A 21,357-nucleotide genomic window follows, 5' to 3' on the forward strand; every position below is an offset into this window, starting at 1 on the left:
CGCAAAAGGACGCATGAGCCTACAGCCATTGTTCATGAGCATTCAGTAACGCGGCCAAAAAATACCCAGCTCCGCAGAAAGAATGAAAGAAAATGAATGTTTTTTTTTATGAAAAATTATCCTGCGGATCGCTTTTGGTCTGTACACAATGAAGCAACGACCTTATCATCTGGGGTGTGCCAACACAATCCTAGAGGTGATCGCTTCATTGTGATACGCAAGCCCCTTCACCACGACAAGGTAACGATCACGAAGGGGAATTGACACATGTATGTGCCTTTTTTTTTGTTTTTTGTTTTTTTGCAGCCACAGTGTAGCACCAGAGGCCAGAAAAATTAGGCATGTACACATGCATGAAAAAGTAGGTATTGTTGCAGCCGCTGCTGTAGCAGCGGCCTGAAAAATTGAGGTTTTAAGGCAGAAAGTGCACTAAAACATTGCTGCTTGAACCGTAGTTGGTGGCGGAGACGTCACGTAAGTCATCCGGCATGCAGAGAATGATTATATACAGCAGCGTGTGGACCATTTTTAGGCCAAGGCATCTCAGTCATCACCAGGCCTTTTTTAGTCAAATGCATCCCCCACTGTCAGTCCCTTCGGGATCCATGCCTCATTCATCTTAATAAACGTGAGGTAATCAAGACTTTTTTGACCTAGGCGACTTCTCTTCTCAGTGACAATACCTCCTGCTGCGCTGAAGGTCCTTTCTGACAGCACACTTGAAGCGGGGCAGGCCAGAAGTTCAATGGCAAACTGGGATAGCTCAGGCCACAGGTCAAGCCTGCACACCCAGTAGTCAAGGGGTTCATCGCTCCTCAGAGTGTCGATATCTGCAGTTAAGGCAAGGTAGTCTGCTACCTGTCGGTCGAGTCGTTCTCTGAGGGTGGACCCCGAAGGGCTGTGGCGATGCATAGGACTAAAAAAGCTCCGCATGTCCTCCATCAACAAGACGTCTGTAAAGCGTCCTGTCCTTGCCGGCGTGGTTGTGGTGGTAGGAGGAGGATTACTTTCACCTCTTCCCCTGTTGGATTCCCGTTGTGCTGTGACATCACCCTTATACGCTGTGTAGAGCATAGTTTTTAACTTATTTTGTAGCTGCTGCATCCTTTGCGACTGCCGGTAATTGGGTAACATGTCACAGACTTTCTGCTTATACCGGGGGTCTAGTAGCGTGGCCACCCAGTACAGGTCGTTCTCCTTCAGCCTTTTTATACGAGGGTCTCTCAACAGGCATGACAGCATGAAAGACCCCATTTGGACAAGGTTGGATGCCGAGCTACTCATGTCCAATTCCTCGTCCTCACTGATGTCATTGAAGGTGTGTTCTTCCCCCCAGCCACGTACAACACCACGGGTACCAGATAGGTGACAACGAGCACCCTGGGATGCCTGCTGTGGTTGGTGTTCCTCCTCCTCAAAGCCACATTCCTCCTCTGACTCCTCTTCCTCACACTCCTCTTCCAGTGTTGCCGCAGGTCCAGCAATTGATGGTAAGGCTGTTTCTGGTGGTGGTGATGGTGACCACAACTCTTCCTCTTCCTCTTCACGCTCATCTACGGCCTGATCCAGCACTCTTCGCAGGGCACGCTCCAGGAAAAAAACATATGGGATGATGTCGCTGATGGTGCCTTCAGTGCGACTCACTAGGTTTGTCACCTCCTCAAAAGGACGCATGAGCCTACAGGCATTGCGCATGAGCGTCCAGTAGCGTGGCAAAAAAATACCCAGCTCCGCAGAGGCTGTCCTAGCACCCCGGTCATACAAATACTCGTTGACCGCTTTTTCTTGTTGGAGCAGGCGGTCGAACATTAGCAGTGTTGAATTCCAACGTGTCGGGCTGTCGCAAATCAAGCGCCTCACTGGCATGTTGTTTCGCCGCTGAATATCTGCAAAGTGCGCCATGGCCGTGTAGGAACGCCTGAAATGGCCACACACCTTCCTGGCCTGCTTGAGGACGTCCTGTAAGCCTGGGTACTTCTGCACAAAACGTTGCACAATCAGATTCAACACATGTGCCATGCACGGCACATGTGTCAACTTGCCCAAATTCAATGCCGCCAACAAATTGCTCCCGTTGTCACACACCACTTTGCCGATCTCCAGTTGGTGCGGGGTCAGCCACTGATCCACCTGTGCATTCAGGGCGGACAGTAGTGCTGGTCCGGTGTGACTCTCTGCTTTCAGGCAAGTCAACCCCAAGACAGCGTGACACTGTCGTATCCGGCATGTGGAATAGCCCCTGGGGAGCTGGGGGGGTGCAGTTGGTGTGGAGCAAGACGCAACAGCAGAAGAGGACTCAGCCGAGGAGGTTAGCATAGAGGATGGAGTAGGAGGAGTAGAGGAGGTGGCAGCAGGCCTGCCTGCAAGTCGTGGCGGTGTCACCAACTCCTCTGCAGCAGAGCCACGCATTCCATGCTTGGCAGCCGCCAGCAGGTTTACCCAATGCGCAGTGTACGTTATATACCTGCCCTGACCGTGCTTTGCAGACCAGCTATCAGTGGTCAGATGGACCCTTGCCCCAACACTGTGTGCCAGACGTGACATGATTTCTTTTTCCACAATAGAGTACAGGTTGGGGATTGCCTTTTGTGAAAAATAATTTCGGCCGGGTACCTTCCACTGCGGTGTCCCAATAGCGACAAATTTTTTGAAGGCCTCAGACTCCACCAGCTTGTATGGTAAAAGCTGGCGGGCTAAGAGTTCCGACAAGCCAGCTGTCAGACGCCGGGCAAGGGGGTGACTCTGCGAGATTGGCTTTTTGCGCTCAAACATTTCCTTCACAGACACCTGACTGTGGGCAGGTGACGAGCAGGAACTGCTGAAGGTGAGAGGCGGAGGGGCGGGTTGTTGATAGGGGGCATGGAGGACAGCAGTGGTTGACGTGGCTGAAGATGCTGGACCAGGAGGAGGATGGTGGCTTTCAGTTTGTGTGCTGCTTTTACTCATGTGTTGATCCCATAGGCGTTTGTGATGTGAGATCATGTGCCTTCGCAAAGCAGTTGTACCTAGGTGGGTGTTGGACTTCCCACGACTCAGTTTCTTTTGGCACAGGTTACAAATGGCATCGCTGATATCAGAGGCAGACACACAAAAAAAATGCCACACTGCTGAGCTTTGCAAGGACGGCATTCTGGTGGTGGCAACAGCTTGCGTTGATTGGCGTGCTGTCTGGCTGACCCCGGGTGCCGAATCTACATGCTGTCTGACTGCGCCACTAGCTCCTTGCGATGACCTCCTCCCCCTGCTTCCAACTCGTCTCCTCCTCCTCTCTGTCTCCCCATCTGAACTTTCCCCCTCTTCTTCTGCTCTTCGAGCAGGCACCCAGGTGACATCCACAGACACATCGTCATCATCAGCCGCTTCACTTGACAACTCAGCAAAGGCAGCAGCAGCAGGTACAACATCATCATCATCACAATGTACGTCCATGTGTATAATGCTGCCTGACTGAGACATATCCCCGTTATCTACATCCTCTGGCACTAATAGTTGCGCATCACTTATTTCTTCAAACTGATGTGAAAATAACTCCTCTGACGGATCAAGTGAAGCGGCTGTGGTGCTAGTGTTGGTGGTGGTGCCGGCGGGCTGGCGAGTGGTAAATTGAGAGGTGCCCGAAGCTGAGCTGGAGGAGGATGGTGCATTAAGGTTCCGAGCGGAAGCTGTAGACGATTGGGTGTCCTGTGTAAGCCAGTCAACTATGGCCTCAGAATTTTTTGAGTTCAGGGGCTGTGGTGGCCTCTGAACACTGGGCATTATTCTAGAGCCTAAGGAAATCACAGCACCACGACCACGACGGCCCTTGCGGGGTGGCCTGCCTCTGCCTGTCATTTTTTTTTTAATGTGTTGTTACTGTTGTACTATGAGTGCAAGCTGCTGTGCCACCTTATATATCAGTGGTGGGTGGGCAGTGGCACAGTACACTCTCTGTGGACCTGACAGCAGTCACTGGCACCCAGGCAACTGCAATTTAAAAAATATATATATTTTTTTTTACTTTGCAAGCTGCTGTGCCACCTTATATATCAGTGGTGGGTGGGCAGTGGCACAGTACACTCTCTGTGGACCTGACAGCAGTCACTGGCACCCAGACAACTGCAATTTAAAAAATATATATATATTTTTTTACTTTGCAAGCTTCTGTGCCACCTTATATATCAGTGGTGGGTGGGCAGTGGCACAGTACACTCTCTGTGGACCTGACAGCAGTCACTGGCACCCAGGCAACTGCAATTTAAAAAAATATATATATATTTTTTACTTTGCAAGCTGCTGTGCCACCTTATATATCAGTGGTGGGTGGGTGGGCAGTGGCACAGTACACTCTCTGTGGACCTGACAGCAGTCACTGGCACCCAGGCAACTGCAATTTAAAAAAATATATATATTTTTTTTACTTTGCAAGCTGCTGTGCCACCTTATATATCAGTGGTGGGTGGGCAGTGGCACAGTTCACTCTCTGTGGACCTGACAGCAGTCACTGGCACCCAGGCAACTGCAATTTAAAAAAATATATATTTTTTTTTTACTTTGCAAGCTGCTGTGCCACCTTATATATCAGTGGTGGGTGGGCACACAGTGGCACTGCAGTGGGCACAGTACACTCTGTGGACCTGACAGTCACTGGCAGCCCAGGCAACTGCAATAATAAAAAATATTTTTTTTTTCAATTTATTGCAACAAGATGCTGTGCCAACGTATATATATCAGTGGTGGGCAGTGCACTGCAGTGGGTACAGTGCACTCTGTGGACCTGACACAGCACTCACTGCAATTATGACAGAGAAAAAAAAAATATTTTTTAAAATGCCAGGTACTGTGCCTGTGCCACCCGAAATGAGTGTGGTGTGCACACAGTACAGTCTGTGGTAGGTCTGTGGCCTCTCACACACAGCGGGCAGGCAACTGCAGTGTACAATAGATATATATATATATATATATATAAAGAAAAAAATCTATTACCTTACCAGCCCTTGAAAGGGCTTTTGGGGACACTATATATATATATATATGTATATATATAAAAATAAAAAAATCCTCAATTACCAGCCCTTAAAAGGGCTTTTGGGGACACTAGATAGATATAGATATAGATATATATATATATGAAGAAACAACTCAATTACCAGCCCTTAAAAGGGCTTTTGGGGACGCTAGGTATATATATATATATATATATAAAAAAAAAAAAAACCACAAATACCAGCCCTTAGAAGGGCTTTTTGGGGTGCTGATATTACAGCAGTAGTGGACCAAGAACAAAGACCAGGAACACTGACTAACTGTCCCTAGCTTAACAGCAGCAGCAGCAGCAGCAGCTCTCTCCCTATTCTCACTACACACACTGCTTCAGAATGATCTAAGATGGATGCTGCCCTTGCTTATTTATAGGAGGTGGGAGGGTGTGGGAGGGAGGTACGCTGATTGGCTGGAAATGTGTCTGCTGACTGTAAAGTTCAGGGTCAAAGTTTGCCTCAATGATGTCTTATGGGGGGCGGACCGAACATCGCATATGTTCGCCGGCAGCGGCGAACGCGAACATGCTAAGTTCGCCGGGAACTGTTCGCCGGCGAACAGTTCTATACATCTCTATATTTGAGATATAGAAATCAGCAAAGTTTGACATTATTAACCGTTTCCTATACCTCTCATACCTTCCAACTTTTTGAGATGGAGACAGGGGACACCTATCAGCAAAATTATGTAGGCACAGGACACACCCCCTGCCATGCCATCTTAAAGATGAATTATTAATATTGCTTAAACCTACAAGTGCTTTTTTACCACTACTATTCCTTTATACTGGTTTTTGACATTTACCAATGCAGCAATTTAGAAATTGGAGAAAAGGTTTAGCACTGGGATCAGATAAAAATGAGGGACAAATGAGGAGGAAAGAGGGACAGAGGGACTTTGTTCCAAATCAAGGATAGTCCCTCAAATTTAGGGACAGTTGGGAGCAGATGGGAGCAATGCTTTATTTTGCACTGGAGCTAGGCTTTTATTCTATTAAAGTTCTAGAAAATGTTATAGAGTTGTATTATATGGTTATTATATTTCCTCTGATGCTTAAAGTCTGTGTGTTACTTCTAGGCTGGAAATGTGGTTACAGGAGAAATGGTGGAAGAATTAATACTTTCAGGTGCTGATATTATAAAAGTAGGAATAGGGCCAGGTGAGTACAATGTTTTTTTTCCCAATATACACACATGAAACTAAAAACATAACTTTTAAATATATGGCTTTGTTTCAGCCAGTGTCAGTTTTTCATAAAGAGAAATGTGAAAGATAAGTATTTGAACTCTGATGTCATCATGTACAATGCAAAACCAGCAGTCATTCACTGTATGTGAGGAGGGTGAGGGTCCACCCACAACCAAGAGTGCCAGTGAGAAGGGGAGGGTGCCAGAGCCAGGCAAAGTGAGAAATAAAATAAGCATTACAATTTTTTTCCTCTACCCCTAGACTTAACAAGCATTTAATTTTTAAATCACATTTATAGCAAAAGAAAGACTTTGAGGTGCCAGACATAGCCCCAACACAAGCATCAATACACAACCTAAAAAAAATGACAACAGTCTATTTGCATTATTATAGGTTAAAAAAGACATATAGCCATAAAAATAATCCCTAGATAAGAGCACCAGTCCTGTTTATTGACATAGTTAAAGGTTAAAAAAGCATCAAATTGTGGAGTTGAGGTCATCTCTGAATTTTGTGACGAGAGTGATCGGATGTGAAGTAGGGTTCCATATCTACATTAACATTCTCTGGGACTAAAACTTCTAATTGGATCTTACCAATCATTCCCTCCCATGGTTGACCACATAAATTTAGCAATTTTCAGCGTTTATAATAAAGAACAGATTATAAATCAAAACCTACAGGTTAACTTTAACAAAAATAGAAGATAAAATTGAACATTGAAAAAGACTCTCTTTTGGTTTTGTGGCAATCTAAATGTCTCCCACAGAAAAAAAAATGGTGTCTACCACCCAAAATACAATATAACATTGGGGGACATAGTTAGTTCAAAATGGCACTACATCAAATTAGAACATTTAAAGCAAAAGAAAAAAAGGAGAATAACTTTGAGGTGCCAGACATAATCCCAAAACAAGAGTTACTACACAACCTCAATAAAATGACAAAAGATTATTCACATCATTGTTGGATAAAAAAGTATCATAAAATCACGATATAGACATATCAATAATCCCTAGATAAGAAAGCCAGTCCTGCTTGGTCCTAACACTAAAGAGTAGAAAATACAACTATAGACCAGATTATAATATCATATAGCACATGGCCAAAAAGCAAGACAATGATCATAAGTATTGACAAGTTTTGTGATTAAAGGGGAGTTCCACCCAAAAGTGGAACTCTGCCTTTATGCTTCCTCCCCCCTTCCAGTGCCACTTTTGGCACCTTTCAGGGGGGAGGGGGGGAATGGGTACCTTTTTTTGACAGGTACCCTTTCCCACTGCCGGAAGTTCGGCCCTCGGAAGTTCGGCCCCCCCCTTTTTTCCCCGCCACCAGGCCAATTACAAAGCGCAGCATGCTTTGCTCATGCGCAGTCACTGCTGGGTTCCCTCACCCTGAATGGTGGCGGCAGCACCTGAGAGCCGATACGAAAATCGGCTTTGGGTGCCGACATTGCGGGTTCCCTGCACAGGTAAGTTCTACAATTTAAAAGTCAGCAGCTACAGTATTTGTAGCTGCTGACTTTTAATTTTTTTTTCATGGGGGGTGGAACTCCGCTTTAAATTGCTTCATTAAGTGACCCTGATATTATAAAGGATAGGTTACAGTTAATACATTGTATATGCACATAAACAAGAATAAATATACATAAAATCAAAACACATTGATATATAGAGGTTGCTTACTCACAAATAAGACCATAGTATTGTGTGTAGGGCGCTAAAACCTAGTAGGGAACATCTCAAATCACTTTGGGTCAGGACAGACAAAGTGGGCAGTAATTATGAGCCCCTCTGAAGTGGTAAAAACCTAATAGATAGTAGATGAGCACCTTGAAATTATATATATATATATATATATATATATATATATATATATATATATATATATACATATATATATATAATTTGAAGTGATATAAAGAACAATCAAACATAAGAAAGATGAACAAGATGAACAAGAGAGCAGTTACTAAATGGACTCAGGAGGGCCACTTGCTCTATAATGTTTTTACTCTTTAGCGTTAGGGCCAAGCAGGACTGATGCTCTTATCTAGGGATTATAGATATGTCTGTAACTCCCCCCCCCCCAACCCCCAGAGGCCTGGTGGTGACCCCCAGAGACAGGGAGGGCTGACATTCCTCCTTAGGGTGCAGGTTACTAGGCCTGATGGGTGGTGTACAAGGTAGAAAGGTGGGCGCCAGTCACTTTTATGCTTGAACAAAGAGAATTTTTTGTTTCTCACAACAGGAAAAATGTGGGAGAGGGGTAGGGCACAAGACACCCTTAGTCAGAAGGGCAGCAGACCTGCAGATCGGCAGACTCCTTTGACAAAAATGTTGAAAAGGTAGACAGCAGTACAGGAAAAGAGCCTGTTAGCTGGGACCAGAAATTTGTACTTTATAGCATAAGCTGTCTCCTATAGCAACAATTTTCAACTTACAGAAGGTGCAGGAACTCTCTGGATGATTCAATCTTGACGCTTTCCCATGCTCTCCATGGCAGAGTAATCTCTGGTATTTCATCTCAGGTCTCCATCCTTTCTTCATGCTCCCAGGTAGTGAGCAGGCTCTCCCTTGCAGAGCCCTGAGCACATGGCTAGGCCTCAGGCTTTAGGCCTATCCAGCAGCAGCTGTTCCTCGCACACCCACCCAGACCATAGTCTGGGTGGAAAAGAACCAAGACCACCTTACTTCCTCCAAATAAATACCTTCTCCCAGCATGCTCAGCGACCAGTATGATTGGCTGAGAAAGCTATACATATCCTTAACCTAGACTCACTGTAATTTATCACACTCCAAAGGTAACAGTGCCACCTATTGACAAAAGAGAGAAACCACAGCTAAACCAGGCTTAGGAGGAAAATCCAATGGTCTCAAAGACTACACATTAGCCAGGCTAGCTACCACCTAGCACAGCTAAACTTTGGTAATTTTATTGAGGTTGTTAAATGACTCTTGTTTTGGGGTTATGTCTGGCACCTCAAAGTCCTTCCCTTTTTTTATTTTACTTTAAATGTTCTAATTGGATGTGGTGCCATTTTGAGCAAACTATGTCCCTCAATTTTATATTAAATTCCAATGGAATGCATATTCCATTAGATCAAGAGTCAGGCACTCTTCTGCACATTCAAGCCCTGAAAAAGTGGATTTCTGTTCCTTTCAAAACATGTTGGATTTCAAATGTCAATAAAAGTCAATATTTATGCAACCTCTTTTTTTTTACATCCATTATCCCAGACACCCTAACCTCACAAATGTCACTTTGGACATTTGGTGGATGTTAGAACTGGAACCATACATTCCTTCCAATACCTTCAAAATGCTTCTGATCTCTCTAAACAAGCCTTTTATGGTTCCCTACAAATCTGTCATTATGGCGATTCTTTAACCAAATCTCTACCATTCTTCAAATTGACAGTATTTGAAAAAAATGTAATAGCTGGTTCTTCAACTTCAAGCTCTTCGAGCTAGGAACTAATTTTCCAGATCAATAAAGTTCTTACTCCAGTCCTCTGTCAAATACTTATATATGAAGCACTAGGAGCAAATTCTGGGAGAAGAAATACCTTTGTAAACATGGCAAATAATATGGTCCTAAGCTTCCAAAAGCTCAATTTCTACTCTTATAAAGGGAACCAAAATGAAATTATATTTCACTGGTACCAAACACCAGAGTTAATATGCTGATCACAGATGCTGGAGATGAAGAAGTAGCTTAGGGTTGACCCAACACATATACTGGTATTACCCATTTACTACCTCCCCACGATTTCTTTAAAATATCTAAATGACTTCTGGTGCATATACTTATTGCAGCAAGATGGAGGATGGAGTGGTTGGAGTATCTAACTGCCTCTCCTAATTCCTTGGAGTAACATAATAAAATCTGGAATCTGTGGAATGTTACAGAAACACTTCCTTGAATGTCTTATTAATCGAGCATGGGTTAAAAGAAAATTTACAGTGCAGCTTTAATATATATCAAAGAGGAATCTCATAGGATCCCCCTCATCCTAAATGCAATAAACCAAAATAATAATTATAATAATAATAATTATAATAATAATATTCAATGTCAAAACCAAATGTTCCAAAAACAGTTCCAAAATGTGCAGTCCAACCTTCATGAAAAAAGTGCAATCTCAATATTCAGTGATAAGTCGTAACCACTCTTCACCATCTTCACAGTGTGCACTCCCACCCTGTGTGCCTATATTGCTCACCTTCATATATAGGTCTTTTTAATTAAAGAAGGTCTACAAATGCTCACAGATAAAAAGGGGAATAGGGCCCAACCACTCCTCCAAGTGCAGCTCACAGGCATCAAAGGGTTAAAATTCACTATCTCGTTCATTAAATCCAAAACAATTTAAAGAAGAGAAGCGAATCATTATAGTGCTCACTGGGATCTTGAACAAACACTCACACACATAAAGATCCATTCTCATATAATAGGCATAGGCATGCACAGGGTGTGTGTCGGGCACACCCTAATCACTACGTGTGGTGCCGATTCTCCCTACTGCCTGCCCCCCCCCCCCCATCTTGCACCACCCCACCTGTAGAGCTGCTGGCTTCTCTCCTCTCCCCCTGACTGCTGCAGGGGATGTTTCAGGGTGAAGAGTTGGGGAAGGGGGTTGTCAATATGTCATTTACCTCTAAATGAACACAGTGAACACACTCACTCACTCACTGCCTTCATTCACAACTGAAGCGCAGTAAACTATTTACTATGCTTCAATTTGTGAATGAACGGGAAGCCGCTCAGCACAGAGCACTTCCCATTCATTCACTGCCCTGTGCAGCTGAGGCTGCAGAGAAAGATGTGTGTTTGAGCTTTGGGGTGCACACCCTAATATAATAGACTGCACACACCTATGATAGTAAGAGACAGTGCTAAAAAAAATAACAATAGTGCAATTAACTAGGAACCTGCACACTGATCCCAAGTGTTCTTCACAGTGCTCTTCACACCAATGCAGTGGTGATGATGTGTACCTGCACAATGTCATTTTTCTTTTGTCTCTATAATATCAATGTGAAACACTTTTTGGTATTGGCTTGCATTGATAGTTAATATATTTGTTTTGTAATTTTTGGTAGATATGGTAGGCATAGTTGTGCACACAGTAGTTTTGTATTTAATCAAGCATGGGATACTGTTCGTTTCTGGCATATATGTGGGTGGCAGCTCTGCACCCTTTTTTTCTCTTCCTTCCCTTCAATCTCCTTTTCCTCCCCTGAGAGAATTCTACTCTCTTCTCATCTCTTTCTAATTTCTAACTTTATTTCCTAAGTCAAGTATAGTTGACAGCATGCTAACATATATTAGTAGCTTTTAAAAGCAGTATATTAGCTTACACCTCGCTATTTCATTATATGCAGTGAGATTTATTACATCAAGCAGTTTCTTTAGTGCCCATTCACACTACCGTGACTTGTCAGGCGACTGGTCAGCCTGACAAGTCGCGGCCCATGCAGTGCTACGGGAACCGTTCTAATAGGAGCGACTCAAGTCGCTCAGACTTAGAAAGTAGTTCCTGTACTACTTTGGGGCGACATCGGAGCGACTTGCATTGACATTCATTATATGAAGTCCATGCAAGTCGTGCCGAAGTCACGGTGCACGCGACTTCACAGGTCGCCCCCGAAGTCGTGCCGCGATAGTGTGAGCCGGCACTTAAGCCATTTCTTTTTACTTATGTATTTTTTTTTTTCATTGGGGCATTTGAAAGTCTAGTCTACTTACTGATCGACTCAGATTGCTCTAGATTTCCTGTGAGAATTTTGTTTTGCTATTCTTGTTGCATCCTATAATATATAGCTTGTATACTTGCCATCTAATGTTTCCACTTTGTGGAAGAAAATTTAAAACAGCAGTTATCAGAAAACTTTAAATTGTTTGCAACAAACCACCCCAAATTTCTTCTTTTTGGTGCACCTTTAATTCTTCACCACAATGTTTTACTCAAGATCACTCAGTGGCTAGATAGAGACTTAAGCTTGGAGGCATCATGTTATTTTGACTCAAAAGGCTTACCGTTCTTAACATCATCAACATCAGAACACCACTCCCAACTAAACAGTCAGTTTAAGTGACTCACTAAGTAGCAAGGCCAGGATCAGGATGACAGCCCTGGATCTTGCACCTTTAAATTAATATTAGCAGAGGCAGCTCCTCTTTCGCTATCCTCACAGGTTCCTCATAGATTTGAACCTAACTTACACTTCATTATGCACACCTGACTAGTACCGTGTTGGACCCCATTTTGCCTTTAGAACTGCCTTAATTCTTTGTGGCATAGATTCAACAAGGTGCTGGAAACATTCCTCAGAGATTTTGGTCCATATTAACATGATAGTATCACGCAGTTGCTGCAGCATTGTCAACTGCACATCCATGATGCAAATCTTCCATTCCACCAAATCCCAAAGGTTCTCTATTGGATTGAAGTCTGGTGACTGTAGAGGCAATTGGAGTACAGTGACCTCATTGTCATGTTCAAGAAACCAGTGGTAAAATGATTTGAGCTTTGTGCCATGGTGCATCAGAAGATGGGTACACTATAGTCATAAAGGGATGGACATGGTCAGCAACAATAGTCAGGTAGGCTGTGGTGTTAACAGTGCTCAATTGGTACTAAGAAGTCCAAAGTGTGCCAAGAAAATATCCCTCACATCATTACACCACCAGCCTGAACAGGGGCATCTCATAAAATTAGAATATCATCAAAAAGTTAATTTATTTCAGTAATTCAATTCAAAAAGTGAAACTCATATATTTTATATAGATGCATTACACACATATTCTCAATGGGGTTTAGGTCAGTCGAATTTGCTGGCCAATCGAGCATAGTAATACCATGATTATTAAACCAGGTATTTGTACATTTGGCACTGTGGGCAGGTGCCATGTCCTGCTGGAAAATTAAATCAGCATCTCCATAAAGCTGGTGAGCAGAGGGAAGCATGAAGTGCTCTAGAATTTCCTGATAGAGGGCTGCGCTGACTTTGGACTTGATAAAACACACCAGCAGATGACCTGGCTCCCCAAATCATCACTGACTGTGGAAACCTCACACTGGATCTCATGCAAGTTGGATTCTGTGCCTCTCCTTCAGACTCTGGGACCTTGATTTCCAAAGGAATTGCAATATTTTCCACAGTCCATGATGATTTGGGAAGCCATTTCATCTGTTGGTGTTGGTCCACTGTGTTTTATTAAGTCCAAAATCAGTGCAGCCCTCTACCAGAAAATTCTAGAGTACTTAATGCTTCCCTCTGCTGACCATGGAGATGGAGATGATGATTTCATTTTCCAACAGAACTTGGCATTAGCCCACACTGCCAAAAGTACCAGTACCTGGTTTAATGATCATGGTATCGCTGTGCTTGATTGGCCAGCAAACACGCCTTACCTAACCTATAACATGTAGCCCTGTAAGCTGTCACTATTTGATTGTATAAACATGGACAGAAATGGCTAACAAAACACCTTTCTGTGAAAATCATGCATGGGACACACTTGGAGACATACACAATTTGTAAAGCAGTGAACATGATTTTAACTAAACATTTAAAACACATGAATTTGGAAGATATACCTCCAATGAATGCTTGATAAATCTCATATCCACAGCCTTATAAATGATATTATAATTATAAACACACAGGCAATTTTAATATTGACGTCAGTCATGTGTATGTGGTAACACATGCCCATCCTAGTAAAAATGATCTAAACAAATTTGACTTGTCTTGATTTTCTTATTTATTTGGAAAGATATTGTAACGTAAAGCAAGTAAAAATATAATTTGGAATCTCCCATGTTTCCACCCTGTGAGTCACAGGAAAAGCAGGATTTTTTCCCCAAATGTACTTAAGCTTAAGCTAACAATCAGCTAAACCACATTTTTTTTTTTTTGCTGTAGACATCAATGCCTTTAAAGGAAGGTAGAGGTTGGACAGGATGATTTGGATAAAGCTGTGCCTGTATTGTGTAGACATAAATGCCATCAAAGGAAGGTAGAGGTTGGACAGGATGATTTGGATAAAGCTGTGCCTGTATCACACTGGTTGGATGTGCAGGCATAATCTAATCTTCCTAAAGGACAGGTTTCAATAAGCAAATACAGCATGGTTTTGACATAAGTTTAAGATACTTTTGATATTGTTTAGAATTAATTTCAGATGCATTTGAACTGGTTCAGTGGTTTCTGCATTACCATAGACTTTCATAAGAGTAGAAAGCAATCAAAGGTGAGTGAAAGCCTGTCAACAATGGCTCTAAAGTATCTATGCAGACCACCAGGTCTCTGCGAACACGTGAGTGGCCGTATCTTCTGGGCCAGACAGTGGCAGACACCAGAGTCTGGTTGGTTTCATATTCTGCTCAGTTTCCTGTAGTGGTAATATGTTCAAGTGATGGTTTTTTAATGCAGTTGTTTAGTATTTTTGCTGTGCTGTAAGAAAACACTTGCCATACCTATCAGTGTCAAGCAAAGTGTAGAAATGCATATGGTTTCTAATACCAAGCATACCAATGATATGATCAATGTAATTTAGGCATTATCAGTGTTCTGAAGTTTATGATCTGGCTAGTGAAATTATGGTCTGGTTTGGCTGTGAATCTTTGAAACATGGAAGGATCAACACAAAAAAAATAATAGCTAAATTATGTGTAGCTTGGGTAATGGTAAATACAGTTAAATATAATATCAAATATTACTGGCAGAAGTCTATTTTTTGGACCCCAGAAAACATAACCACACGATTTAGTCAAGATCACTCTATCCATTCCACTTTTAAAGTGTATGTAAATACATAGCAATGAACTTCTCCTACTTGCAAAATGTTGGTCTGTAATCCAGTAAGCTTGTAAATTCCCATGCACCCTACCTGTCCTTCATTGCAGTTTTATACCATGTTATCAACCCTTCCCATTTCAGCTCTGTAGTCTAATTCAAGTGTGCAGCCCAAGAGCGTGCTCCTTAATACCTAAAATACAGTCATTTTGTATTGTCACCCCAGAACAAGAAGTGTGTTACTGACAGAATCATTGGGTAAAAAAGAGAGAAACCTGTAAAAAGTATGTAGCCACTAAGGACTGGCAAGCTGCAATATATTCAATTTTTGTTCTTGGATTTAGATACATGTAAATCTCCATCTTGTTACTCACAAGTCTCTTAGGCATAACCTCTTTAGCCTTCTTCTAATCCTTCTTCTTCTTGGATTTCTTAAAAAAAATGTTCTTTTGTGGTTCTTTGTGCCATCGTTCTCACATGGACAAGCCATCTAAGATGTTGGTTTCTTGCGTGACCATAGTTGGATGTTAATAGCTGCTATTTAATTCTTTTGATTTATTTTCTCTGTTTTTCATTCTCATCTACAAAAAATATTTTTTTTATACATGCTAAGTGTGTCTAATGTAATAACTTTGATAAGCATCCTGATATTGGCACAAGTCTTCATAATATTGAGATGTCTTGCAACAGTAAACGGTTCTTCTGGGGCACCATCAATAGCCTTCTACACATAATTGTTGGTCCCTACTAAGGCTAATAAACCACAACAAGTTTGCTGTCAGTACAATGAAAATATGCCATACGGTTGTTACAATGGTTTTAAGTACCCTTAGTGCTTATATGCATGGCCATTTTTGACTTGAATAGCGTGTCTTTGAATTGTACTGCACTCAATGTTTGGATAAATGTAGTGGTGCAGACAACAGGCATAGGGTTGTGGTCAGGTGTATTTTTTTAGGAAACAGCTGTCCATGCACTCCTAGTAAGGAAAGTCTGATGAACTGTGTCTAGTTTTTGTAGGCATATAAAACCAAAGCCTTCACCTTACCATACAATTTCCAATATATTATGTTATATACAGTTTATTTTTGCTATGATTTTTCTGCATCACAAAGTCAAATTCATTAGAACAGAAAAAAATGTGTTTGCCTTATGCGTACAACTAGTAGCATTGAAGGAGATATTGACATTTTCTGATAGTTAAGTTTGGTACATATACTTCCTCACTATAAGCCAGACTATTTATAATGCACGTCTAGCCCTAGTTAGTCATCTCCATCATGCCATGCACAGATGTAACTTATACACCAGTGTGTTTTGGTTCTCTAAATAGCATCTGTGATACTCATCATTGGAGAGACAGCTGCACCATCTGAAAGTGATGTAGAGATTTGTTGAGATGGTTATACAGTTGCACTTGGGTAATTCAAATCTAATTTTTCCGTTTATCAAATGATGTCATCCCATTGGCAATGAGGCCAATACTTTATTTGGTGCTTAGAAAAAAACTTTTGTGGCTTTGTGTATGCCATATATCGATATCTGGACACTTTAACCACTTGCCGACTGCCAGCAGTTCATATATTGCGGCAAATTGGCTCTATTGCGTGAAACGATGTACCTGTATGTGGTTTCCTGCAATAGCCAGTGGGTGGCATGGGCGCACACTGATTGGCCAGAGGGGGAGCTAATCAGCGGGTCACTCCTCAGACAGCCACCCACGATCGCTCCCCAGAGAAACAGAATGGCAGTCTGCCGATGTAAACAAGGCAGACCGCCATTCTGTCAGAGATGAACACAGGGATCTTGAGCTCCTGCTATTTAGGAACACGGATCTCTGTGTTCATATAGTGAGTCCATCCCCCACAGAGTTAGAAAGCATCACCTAGGGACACACTTAACCCTTTGATCACCCCTGGTGTTAACCCCTTCCCTGTCAGTGTCATTAGTACAGTAACCGTGCATATTTTTAACACTGATTACTGTAGCAATGTCACTGGTTCACTCAAAACATTTACAAAAGTGTTAGGTGTCAGATCTTTCCGCCGCAATGTTGCAGGCCTGCTAAAAATTGCTGATCTCCACCACTACTAGTGAAAATCATTGGATGAGGATGATCTGAACGTTCTAGGAGATTAGTCAAGATAATGTCAGTTTGATTGTTGGGAATGGATACTCCAAATGGCAGTAGTGCATCTAAGCAATGTGACTACACTTTTGTGAGATACTGCCTCTGACTCCAATGTTTCTCAAGCTATATTTAGGAGTCCCTGGAGACATCTCGAGTACAAAAAGTTCAAGTAGGGGAAACCCTGTAGAGTAATAATATAGCACTTTTCTGAGTGGGAACATTAAGTATGACAAGAGGAAGTCACAGTTTTACACCTTTTTTTTTTAGCATACATTTGAAGGTTGTATTGAACCATTCTACCAGTCCCTAATTGTAAAACTGGCACACTGAAGTGCGTAGGTGAATATTTTTCAACAACAGATCCAGCTTTTTAATTTCCTTTGAGATGAAAAGGGTTCTTAATCTGTCAAAATACCTGTACAGCAAAACACGTGGAATAGCTTTCTTGCTATAATTTAGAAGACACTTTTCTGAGAAGGATTGCTTCTGGATACACAGAGGGATTTGCTTGTGAATGGCGTAGTCAATGACTAACAATATGTGCTGGTGCCCCCTGGTTGAATTTGGCAGTGACCCAACCAGATTCATAGCAACCTACACATTAGAGACCTCAGTTATTGGAAAATGTGGTTGAGATGTATTAACTTGAAACTCAGGGCAAGATTTACAATACTCCTTAATGGGTTTGTAAATGCCAGGCTAGAAAAGACAGTCTAACAATATCCTTGTATTAGACTGGGGAACGAACAGCTGCTCCACAACTTGCTCCTATTCTTTCTTTACCATACTGCAAAATAGGGGTATACAAGGCTAACTTCCAGTTTTTTGGCTATCCCATTTGAAAACCTAAATTTTTCCATGCTTTTGCCAAATTGAGATTCAACAACTGTGTGGTCTCAAAATCTTTTATTACAACAAGTATATCCATTAGGTCTGTCACTGAGCCCATTTTTTTTGGTTCCCAATTGATGACCACTAATGGGAAGTTATATGGTACTTCTGAATTTCTGACATAGTGTTACCAGCATGCTCCATAAGTTAAAATCAGATCCTAAATTATTAGGATTTGAGAAAACAACAGTTTTCCATAGCTGACATAAGCTGACAGTTTTCCATAGCCCCCCACCATGGGGACCTTGCCTCACAATTTGTGTATATGTATATGTATATATATATATATATATAATATACAATATATACACACAGTAAGAAGAGCGAGAAGATAAATGGGAGATGAGCAAAAATAAAAAAATAAAAATGAAAAAAGCATCACTTATATACTTTTGCCCAGTGTAGTTACCTGCCTCTAGCTATATTTTAATGAAGCACATAGTTGTAAACTGGGAAAGTCTGGCGCATCTAAATGAGCATAGGTTCTGCCGGACATGGAAAAAGATGGGCAAGATTTGCCTGTTATAAAGACTATAGAACTAATCCTCTCTCTTTAATGTACCTTCTTATGCAGGATCTGTTTGCACAACCAGGATTAAAACAGGTGTTGGTTACCCCCAGTTGAGTGCTGTGATTGAATGTGCTGACTCTGCCCACGGGTTGAAAGGGCACATCATTTCCGTAAGTACAGAGATGTGTTTACTGAACAACACATGCAACTGAACTTTTTTTAGCTCATCTTTTTACTGTTACTTACTGCTACTGGCCAATCAGCAGCCTGTGCAGGAACTGTTTTTCATTTTACAGTACTGTAGAAGAAAACAAGGTCACTGGTCTCGAAAGTCCATGCAAAGCCTAATGTTGCTGTTTATTGTTTTTCTGCAAAATCCATGCAAAGCTTAATATTGCTGTTTATTTTACAGTGAAATCTGAGCACACTGCAAAAACTAATGTACCAACGAAGATAATGTCTCACCACTTCAATACCGGGCACTTTCACCCCTTTCCTGTCTGCCCAGACCAATTATCAGCTTTCAGCGCTATCGCACTTTGAATAAAAAATAAATGGTCATGCAACACTGTACCCATATATAATTTTTATAATTTGTTCTTTTGGTGGTATGTAATCATCACTGTTTTTTTTTTAAATGAACGAAAAAAGACCAAAATTGTGAAAAAAACACATTTTTTTTCGTTTCTGTTATAAAATTTTGCAAATAAATCATCTTTCTTCATAAATGTGAGCCAAAGTGTATTCTGCTACTTCTTTTGTAAAAGTAAGCTAAATCAGTGTTTATTATTTAGTCTGTAGGAAAGTTATAGAGTCAACAAACTATGGTATATATTTGAAAATTGATCAATCCTGGTGTACTGATTGCCTTTCCCATTTCTTGAGGCCTGAAAATACCAGGACAGTACAAATATCCCCCAAATCAGGCCTTTTTTTTTTAGAAGTAGACAGTCCAAGATTACTAGTAAGAGGCATGGCGAGTTTTTTAAAGTTGTAATTTTTTGTCACTTCTGAACCGGAAGGTTTTACCCCCTTAATGACCAGGCAATTTTTTGCAACACAGCACTGCGTTACTTTAACTAACAATTGCGTGGTCATGCGACGCTGTGCCCAAATAAATTGATGTCCTTTTTTCCCACAAATAGAGAGCTTTCTTTTTGTGATATTTGATCACCTGTGTAATTTTTATTTTTTGCACTATAAACAAAAAAAAGTTCTTGAAAAAACAAAAACAATATTTTTTACTTTCTGCTATAAAACACAACCAATAAAAATAATTAAAAAATCAAATGTTTTCCTCATTCTAGGCCAATATGTATTCTGCTACATATTTTTGGTTTGCGCAACAGTTATCTTATCTACAAACTAGAGGATAGTTTTAAGAAATTTTTTTTTTCTCTATTAGTAATGGCAGCAATCAGCGATTTTTTGCGGGACTGTGACATTGCTGTAGACAGATCGGACCCCTAACTGACATTTTTGACACTTTTGGGGGGACCAGTGACATTGCTACAGTAATCAGTGCTAAAAATATGCACTGTTATTGTAATAATGACACTGGCAGGGAAGGTTGCAGGAGGTTTTGTTACCCTAAAAACCTTTTTCCTTTGGAACCACTTTAAGTCCTCATAGTTCAATTTTCTGTATCTCAAAGGAAAACTTTAATGGTTTTGAATCAATTTTATCCTAACCTTACAGTATCTATATTTAACAATTGTGGGTTCTCTGTATCTTTCGTTAAATCAATACTTACCCAAAAGCAAAATTTATATAAACTGCAACTTACCAGTCCTTAGATGGTGGTGCATTAATTTTTCTTTTTTGACTATGTTTCCTTAATTTTCCCCTAGAAATCCTGCAAATAACATACTTCCTGACCATTTATACATATGCCACTCTATCTATGGTGAGAGCCATGGTTGTCACACTAGACTAGTGCTGATGATGACGTGGATGATTTAAGTTACAAACATGTCTTTCTCTCTTCATGCCTATTAAATGCAGGGATGGGAGAATTAGTCTTTTATAGTTGATAGTTTGGAAGAAAACATTGTTGTTCTTTCAATCAATGCATGGAAAGTTACTATGACATTGCATTTCTGTTGAAATTAAAGAAGTACAGCCAAAGCTCATTTGGCTGTACTTATCCTGTGGATCACAGGAATGCAGTTCGTTCTGTACTCCTGTGACCCATTTTCATCAGACAGCGGGCTAAAGACCGCTGTCGGCTGACTTCACAGAGCCGCTCCAGGATGGGGCAAGACTGCGACAATGAAGTTGGGATCCGCCCACATGCCTGGACCAGCACTCGGCTCAGCCTCTCAGCGAGCCGCTGAGAGCCTGAGCTGGCCGCTTCCGCCCCTCCACAGCCCAGTGCTCCAGCAAGCGATGGGGGTGCAGAGCTAGACAGGCAGACTCTCTGCTCAGGGAGCTCTGAGAACGGAGTGATTGGTGGTTTTGATCACTCGGTTCTCAGCCTTAGAGCAGGCGGGGGACAGATGCTGCATCCACCTAGGTAAGTATGATTGTGAAAAGATAAAAAACAAAACATGCTTCTCTTTTAATATACTTGCTAAAATGTCCTAAAAAAATGAATGCTAATACAGCCACCATATGAAAGGACTAGTAACTTACAATATAATACATTTTCCCTAGTTAATCTTTATTTGAGACACACATAAAGTAAACTTTTAGGCTGCATTCACAATTGTGTAGTTTGTTAACACAATAGCAAAACACAAAGAAAATGTATGCCACCCCATTAATTATTAATTGTACCCCAAACGCAGCAAGCAGGGCGCATGTTTCTAAAA

The 21,357-nt window shown here is 41.5% G+C and overlaps 1 protein-coding gene across 1 annotated transcript in view; it reads left to right on the top strand.

Annotated features, from left to right (window-relative positions):
* Positions 1-21,357, top strand: part of GMPR (guanosine monophosphate reductase) — a 100,207-nt gene that overhangs the window by 41,333 nt on the left and 37,517 nt on the right. The window contains exons 5-6 of the mRNA XM_082259615.1: positions 6,094-6,175; positions 18,608-18,714. Coding sequence (XP_082115741.1) covers positions 6,094-6,175; positions 18,608-18,714 — 189 coding nt within the window. The remainder of the gene's footprint in view (positions 1-6,093; positions 6,176-18,607; positions 18,715-21,357) is intronic.

This window comes from Pelophylax lessonae, assembly GCF_965119305.1.
Source record: "Pelophylax lessonae genome assembly, chromosome: 5".
NCBI classification, from domain to species: domain Eukaryota; kingdom Metazoa; phylum Chordata; class Amphibia; order Anura; family Ranidae; genus Pelophylax; species Pelophylax lessonae.